This window comes from Halyomorpha halys, unplaced genomic scaffold, assembly GCF_000696795.3.
Source record: "Halyomorpha halys isolate HHAL.00 unplaced genomic scaffold, Hhal_1.1 Scaffold541.1, whole genome shotgun sequence".
NCBI classification, from domain to species: Eukaryota; Metazoa; Arthropoda; class Insecta; order Hemiptera; family Pentatomidae; genus Halyomorpha; species Halyomorpha halys.
In genome coordinates this window covers 264,206-273,112 of record NW_027112673.1, presented here as the reverse complement: position 1 = coordinate 273,112, position 8,907 = coordinate 264,206, and the positions used below count along the sequence as shown (strand labels likewise).

The following is an 8,907-nucleotide window of genomic DNA, read 5'->3' as shown; positions in this document are numbered from 1 at the left end:
CTGCAGATAGGGGACTCTGTCAGTCCCATTCTATAGAGATGTTTATTTAACTGACAGTGTCCTGTATATAGTCCTGTCACCCATCTTAGGATACCTCTATCCATATTTAGAAGGCAGTTGCTTCTTTTCGGACAGGGTCCTTTAAGGAACATTTTTGATTGTTCCGATTTAGTTTCATATTAAATCAATTTATTCATGATTTATTATAATTGAAGTCATTTATCGCTTATCAACATAATCAATTTTATTTTGATTTATTTATGAGTTCACTTCCCTAGGAAAACGAAATAGGTAGTTTTTTGAAAAATATTTTCCAATATCCCGCTTAGTTACAATTTTTAGTGATTTAAATTAAGATTTCATTCTATTGTAACCGCCAATTTTTAAGATTTCATCTTCCTCCTAAGTTTCTTAACCATTTACGACTAAATTGCTTGAAAAGAAGCCGTTAGTTTAATTTGAACCTAAAGAGTTTTTGTTGCATTCATCGTCTCAAAACATCCTCTTTCCAAAACTACAACATTTTATTGCGGAGGATTTTTTAAAATGAAACTTCAATATCAAATACTTAATAAGTTTTAAAAAAGCATGAAAAAAAATAGAAAAAATTTAGATGCTAATACGTTCAGAAACGCATAGGTTCATTGTTAAATGCACACCAAAAATGTGGTCCAATACAATCCTTTCTTAACCAAGTCGGAAGTAACAAACATGTACATGAAGCTATACGCCCTAGATATGCCAAACATAGTCTTTTTTTTTTTTTGTTGTTGGAAGATTTGCTATTTCGCAAGAAATTTTAATTACCTTTCGATTGGAGGAAGACAGGCCGAATGGCGGTCAATAAAGGTATCAACATAGCAAAACAAAACTATATATTGTTAACCAACGTTTCACCGCACTTTGTAGGGCTTCGCCAGGGCTGACAAGAATGAAGTTCTGTTATCAACTGAGTAGCAGAACAGTTGGTAGCAGAACTTCATTCTGGTTCAGTTGGTAGTAGAACTTCCTTCTTATCAGCCCTGACGAAGCCCTGCTAAGCGGGGCGAAATGTTGGTCAACAATAAATAGTTTTCTTTTACTAATTTGATACCTTTATTGGACGCCACACGGACTATCTTCTCCAATCTACTTAATACGGTCAACTATATTCTTCCAATATTAATTACTTTTCAGATTATCATAAAATGTATAGTTTTTGAGTTACATGAAAATGATATTTTTTCTACTTCAGAAAATTTTCCCATATTTTTTTCGGTGATTTATTATATATAAATTATGCAGTGTATCTCACTACAAATGTTCGTTCACACTAAAGCCTCGATTTCCTCTGAGAATCCGTCATTGTACTTTTAGTTTCTTCAAACTGCCAAGGAAACTGACTGGCTGTATTTTGTTGATTCCTCAATAAATAAATGATTAATCATGACATGATGATATACGATTGGTGATGTATGGAAAGTTAAAAGTTTTTAAGAATATTACTATATATAATATTATATAAGCAAGCTTCGATTAAACCGTTAATCACGTTTTGGGATTGCAGTCTTAAAAATACATGTGATTTAGGCTGTTGTGCACATGGTGCCCGATTTTGTACAAAGGTATTGGAGACCAAAAACCTACTAAACAAAAGAAAAATATTGGTATAGTACGCATCAACTTACACTTGTGGTGACAAAAAAATCTAAAGACCAGAGAAGGCGAAAGTTGTGAACAAAATATATTTATTTTCCCGTTGCTATAGAAATTCGTGTTTTAGGGTCTCTTGAGATGGTTAGAACAAATACAAATTCAAAATTTCAAAGAAATATAACAGCTTAACCAACGATCAAGAAGCGGTAATGCAGTTGGGAAAGATAGATGCAGGTTTTTCCCGTTCCAATTGGATGTATCTATTTTTCCCCTATAGTTATTCATACAATTCTGTAATATCATGTACTTATATATTGTTTATTTCTCCAACAGATGAAAACCCGTTATTTTTTTTAATTTAAAATAAACAAAATTAAAGGTACTTGAGAGGAAGATTATTTGAAACTTAAGTAATTTAGCCCAGTTAGACTATTTCAATGAGGATAAGAAAGACCTATCTGGTATTAAAGAGCACTAAATTATTTTGATTTTGATTTGACCGATTTTGATATAAAAAAAAAACCGGTTGAGACGTTTTGGAAAAAAATGTGAAAAATCAATGTTATAAAGTGGTATTTCCGGTCGGTTGATTTTAGCAAACGAAATGTTGTTTCATCCCAGGCATATATCTGCCTCAAATATGTAATTTTAACTTTTTAATAATTTTTTCTTTTTTGAGCCAGACACAGACACACACAAACATAAAACACACACGAAGTACTTGGAAGAAGTTACCCTCATCGCCGATTGCCGATCGCCGGCTGTTGCTATGGCACGAGGTTGGCTGTCTTCAGTAGGCCTACAGCTTGCAGATCACTAAACCGAGTTTCTACAAGTTACTAGCTGGGAGTAAACGGAGTTCATCACTGTCACAGTGGGAAAGCACAAAATTCGTTCTCAGTCTTGCTTAACATACATAGGAGTCATGATTGATGCACATCCCCGCTTCAATGTTCACATGAAATATATCAGCGACAAATCTGCTAAAATAGTATCCTTATTGGTTCGCCTTGTGCCAAACGTTGGAGGTCCAAGGGAGAGTCGCAGAAGGCTTCTTGCTGCTATTGTTTCCTCAATTATGTCATATACGACTACAATTTGGAAAGATGCGATGGTTACGAAATCATACAGGAAACAAATTGTTTCCGTTATCGTAAAGTTTCCTTAAAGACGTTAAGTGCTTTTTGAACTGTTTCCTACGAGGCGGTGTGCGTGATAGCCAGAATGCCGCCTATGGAACTCCTTGTTGAAGAAAGAAGCAGGCACAATGGACGACGCTCTCACGCTTCCAGAGAAGAACGGAAAAGCGGAAAATTACCATCGATCAGAGGCAACAGCGTTGGGAGGCTGCAGACTCCGAGAGGTTGACTTGCAGGTAATTACCCAACGTTTGTTTGTGGTATGGTCGCCGGCATGGTACGGTGGATTTCTATGTAACCTAATTGTTGACCGGACATTGATGCTTTAGAACATACCAATACCGATTTAAATTGTTTTTTGCTTGTATTCGCTTTGTCGAAGACAGAAGTAAATTGAAGAGAGTGGAGGAGGTATCACATCAGAAAACGTTGTGAGCCATATGCCGCGGTCATACCAGCATTAGGACGCAGTGAAGAAATTCACTGTGAGGGAGATTATCAGTCTCACCGTAGGGGAGTTCGATATCTTATCCAAGCCATGTATTAGATATCTCAGGGTGTAGAATGGCGCCAGGCTTCGGTTTGGTGAACACTTGCACAAAATAGGCACCATAGCAGGACAAGTGACAATGGATTGACTAGGATTATGCCAAATATTGGAGGACCAAGAGGCTCCATTAAAAAAAAAAAAAAGGTGGAGGGAATTAAGACTCTTGAAAGATTGCGGAAACACTATAATGCCTCATCTTCTGGATGATGATCCCACCGTATGATTTCCGATATGTGAACATGAATATTCTAGAAACACGGAGAGATAGATTATTATCTCATTCAGCTGCTCCACTTCGTCTCATGAAAGATTTTTCCCCTACCCAGAAAAAATAAATTCCATTGTGCCAAAATTGGTTATTTGGACTCAGAGGACCTCAAAAAGTGAATTTCCGTAAAAAACTAGAATTCGAATTTTTTTGCGATCGCAATGTGCATACTCATTAAGGAGATAATTATACAATAAAGAAACACCACTGGTTTAAATTATTTTAGGGAGAACGGTGTGCTTTAAAACACACAGATCCATTGAAGATTTTACTCCATTACTGTACTTTCCTTAGTAGCAGTTGAAAAGTGATAATTGATAATCGTTCCAGTCAGTTTACGACACGTCTCTTCTCATATTATTAGGTCATAATTTTTTATTATTTCGGAATGAATAAGAATTAATGAGAAGGGATCCTATAGCCTTTATGATAAACAGCTGGGGACAATACAATTATACATTCTTTTCAATTTTTACTTCAAATAAAGGACTTCTATTCATCATTTTATGTAAGGGGTATTATCCCATTTTTGTAATAACAAGAATTTATATAAATAAAGTGACTCCAATCAAGTATTTTGAGATCTGATCTCATCTTTCTAAAGTAAAAAACACAGTGTGCTGAACGCTGAAAGGTGGTCGGAAGTTTGTTGCTCACATGTCAACTATTAATGTCTTAGAAATAGTATTTTTCATTAATTGTTGACACATTGAGCTGTTTTCAGAAACTCTCTATATAATTTTTTTTTTCCTTTTTCCCGTATTGTTTTTGTTTTATATGCATCTCCTGTACTTTTTTAGCTTTATATTTTTACTCTTGCCATTGTTACTTGTTTTGATTCTTATCATTGTATTTTTATTCTTATCATTGTATCATTTTGTATCTTTTTAGCCCTGATGATCTATCAAATAAGATCATTATATTCAATTTTTTTTTTTATCCTTGGGCCATAAATCTAGGGTGGAGCCGCGGCTCCCCAACCTGTTCTGCAATATGGTTGGTATATTGAATCATTTTTTTTCGTATCGCGACATTTCTTTCACTGTATGCGCTTTAAGAGAAGCAACGTTAACTAATATAAACCTATTTATTTTAGCGAACTTTATAGATATAATATGAATTTATTTATAACGTTAACTGTAAACAATGGTACATAACCAATATTAAACCTATTATACGAGTAAATACATTAAAATTAAAAGTCTAGATATACCATTTCAAATATAGGGGTCGATTCTGTTGCCACTTGGTGTAATTTTATTCTATATAATGTATTATTGTTAATGATATAGTTAAAAAGAAATAACTTTGTTGTAGTGAAGAAGTTTACCAAGAAAAAGTTATCACGACTGAAATCGGAAGATGGGAAAACGTATTTCCACAATACTCTTATTAACGCTTGTGGGAATCGGTATTGTATATTTCGCAAGAGAAAAGATCAAAAGTTTCTTCGAGGTTAGTGAATAATTGTACTAAGTATTAAAATAGGTATGTAGAGTATAGAGTGAATTAAACCTATATTATAAATTATAACAATAAAAAACTAATACTTCTGTTTCATGAAGGGGAGAAACTTAGTAATATTATATAAGTACACAATAAAAATCAGCATATCGGAAGGTTTTCATTTGGAGAAGGTTATATTGTAGAGCGTGAAACCACCTATGTAGCTTTTTGTACCTCTACTCTTCAAAAAGAAAGAAACCAAGTTTAAAGCTTAAATTGTCATCATACAGAGGTGTTGTTTTTCTAAATTGTATTCCTAGTCATAAATGGCTGAAGTAATGAGAATTGATTAACAACTAACAATAGTATTAGTTTACGTAATCTTATATCCGTATCGTATATAAGAATCGGTGTATATCCATCTTATACCTTCAAAGGTGTGATCGTGATCTTGTAATCCGTGGAAATATGAACTCAACAATGTTACCTTCCTAATTATAGCATATTTACAGAAATGAAGAATCTATTTAATAAGCTCACTATTTTCTTTTCATTTTTAAAATTTAATAAAGTGTTATTTTATGATGATTTGTCATTTTTTAATAAAATTTTGTTCTTTTATTTGTTATTCTGAGTTCTATACAAAGTTCACCATTTTTTCGCCAGACAAGCAAAAAAACAACATTTTTTTCAAATTATAAGAAATTGTGCTAACAAAGAAATGATTCCATCCAATTTAGTGGAATCGAGAGCATAACACTCAGCTTTTTAGGAGTAAAGGACACCGTGGATTGATTTATATAATATCAAGGAATAACATTTTTATTAATTTTATTTAAATAAATTGAAGTACTTTTCCTATCATTAATGCCAAATACATAGTTGAAATATACAAAAACAAACAAATTAAAAGAATCGCACTTAAATTATCTAAACTTTATACTGAAACATCAGTGACTCTGAGAAATTACTGCTAACATCAATTTAGGAGTTCCTAGTTGATTTATTAAGTAACGTTTTTCAAGGATTGAACGTTTAGATAAAAAAACACACAATGTTCTCATAGTTTAAGACATTTAGACACATTAAGGATATTTTAAACCGTATTTTAACCTAAAATTAGAAACACAGACTAATTTTCCCGCTTTACAATTAATGACAACAACTGCAATCATATATTCCAATATTTGGCTTGTGCATTTGATTATAAAACTTATAGTTTGTACTTTGTTATCATAAAACGAAATTACACTTGATAAGCTTCAAGAATAATTCTATCTGTTTGTCCTTCATTTTGAAACAGTGTGTCATGTGAGAACATGTGTAAATGGGACGTGTGGGAGCCGAGGGGCCATGTTGATGTTTATTCCAGTTATTGTATATTAGTAACCTTCTATGTGTGAGCCGAGGGGTCATGTTATTAGTAACCTTCTATGTGTGAGCCGAGGGGTCATGTTGATGTTCATTCTAGTTATTGTATATTAGTAACCTTCTATGTGTGAGCCGAGGGGTCATGTTGATGTTCATTCTAGTTATTGTATATTAGTAACCTTCAATGTGTGAGGCGAGGGGTCATGTTGATGTTCATTCTAGTTATTGTATATTTGTAACCTTCTATGTGTGAGGCGAGGGGTCATGTTAATGTTCATTCTAGTTATTGTATATTTGTAACCTTCTATGTGTGAGCCGAGGGGATCATGTTGGTGTTCATTCTAGTTATTGCATATTTGTAACCTCCTATGTCATGTTCATGTTGATATCAAAGAATAAAGTTATTTTTCTTTTCATTTGATTTGTTTATATTTTATCTAAATGTTGTTTAGATAATTCTCTCCTCTGACAAAGATCACCTAAGTTTTCTATATTTCTTTAGCAAGTATGACTTGATGCCAGTGACCTATTTGAGATAAAACTCTAAATAATGCCTATAGTATTATTATAATTTCCTGATAACTTTATTTACGAAACAACTGTCAAATATACAAAGGGAAACACTTCCTACAATGTCTTTTAATGTGTTAGTTGGACATATAACACACATACTCAATTTTTAATACAAGGTCCTTTTCCATCCTCTCCACCAACATTACTATAGGGTAACATAACTTTATTTGTTGGACTTAAAATACAAGTTTTAGTTTTGAAAAAAGAAAATCCTCATTAGTTGAATTTTTTTTATATAAATACTATCTAATAGTCTAGAAGCCTCTTAAATCCTTTTCTATTCCTCTATGTCAAAAATTTTATTTAAGAAGTTAATAAAAATTAATACAGAATAATATTATAAATATATTTGTTTTATAATACATTGTGCCGCAACATTGTAACACCTTGCTTTACTGTAAATAAATCTTCCTATTTTTTTTTCTTTCAAGGAATTGTCAAAAATGTATGAGAGCAATAATACATCTGAGGAAAAGAAATCAGGAGACATGAAGCAACTACTCGATAAAGTAAAAAACATATTTGATTTATGGCCAGGGATTACTGAGAGTAACATTGAAAAATCAATTATAGAAAGCCCCACAGTCGTAACAGAAGAAAAAATTTTGAATTTTCAAAATAAGAATAATATCAATATTAAAAATAATAAACAAATAACGAACAAATGGGAAGGAACATTGACAGCAATATCAAATAATTTTCAATCGAACAATAAAAACGAAAATTCTCTAGATTCAGCTAAGTCATCAAACAGTACTTCTAAAATCACACAGGTAAAAAAAAATTTAGAGATAAATACTTCCTTTGATAATAAAGAAATTTCAGATTCATTCAGGAGTTCATTACAACCATACGATCCCGAACAAGAAATGTACGAGTCAGATACAAAAGAAAAGTGGAATGTAGGACTAAATTCTTTAAAATTTAAAGACTTTATTGAAGATGATTTTAGGAACCAATCAAATATTGAAAATTTCGTTTTACATGAAGATTTTGATTACAAGGATGAAGAAATATTTATGTTCACTGGCGAGGGTCAAAATATTCCAAACTATGATGAAGTATATGAGGACAATATTAACAACGTGGCCGCAATAATCATCAGAAATAAAGAAATTGATAATGATTATTCAAACCATAATTCTCAAAATCCTACCAAAATATTCAACCAAAACAGTGAACAGAGCACTATCAGAAATCAAGCTGTATCAGGTTTTGATGAAGATTTAGAATACGAAAAAGAAGAAACATTTATGTTCACAGGCGACGGTCTAAGCATTCCACCCTATGAAGATGCATCTGAGGGCAATAATAACAACATGACTGCAATAATTATCATTGATAAAGAAATTGATAATAATTATTCAAACCAATATTCTCAAGATCCTACCAAAATATTCAACCAAAACAGTGAACTGAGCACTATCAGTTATCAAGCTGTATCAGGTTTTGATAAAGATTTAGAATACGAAAAAGAAGAAACATTTATGTTCACAGGCGACGGTCTAAGCATTCCACACTATGAAGATGCATCTGAGGACAATAAAAACAACATGACTGCAATAATTATCATTGATAATAATTATTCAAACCATAATTCTCAAATTCCTACCAAAATATTCAACCAAAACAGTGCACAGAGCACTATCAGTAATCAAGCTGTATCAGGTTTTGATGAAGATTTAGAATACAAAAAGGAAGAAACATTTATGTTCACAGGCGACGGTCTAAGCATTCCACCCTATGAAGATGCATCTGAGGACAATAATAACAAAATGACTGCAATAATTATCATTGATAAAGAAATTGATAATAATTATTCAAACCAATATTCTCAAGATCCTACCAAAATATTCAACCAAAACAGTGACCAGAGCACTATCAGTAATCAAGCTGTATCAGGTTTTGATGAAGATTCTGATTAC

General features: G+C 32.4%; 1 protein-coding gene across 1 annotated transcript in view; it reads left to right on the top strand.

Moving 5' to 3' along the window:
- The first annotated feature begins 2,902 nt into the window (after positions 1-2,902).
- The window catches only part of LOC106684054 (serine-rich adhesin for platelets-like), a 29,133-nt gene continuing 23,128 nt past the window's right edge, over positions 2,903-8,907 (top strand). Inside the window, exons 1-2 of the mRNA XM_067050498.1 lie at positions 2,903-3,010; positions 7,414-8,884. Of these exons, the coding sequence (XP_066906599.1) occupies positions 2,903-3,010; positions 7,414-8,884 (1,579 nt within the window). The remainder of the gene's footprint in view (positions 3,011-7,413; positions 8,885-8,907) is intronic.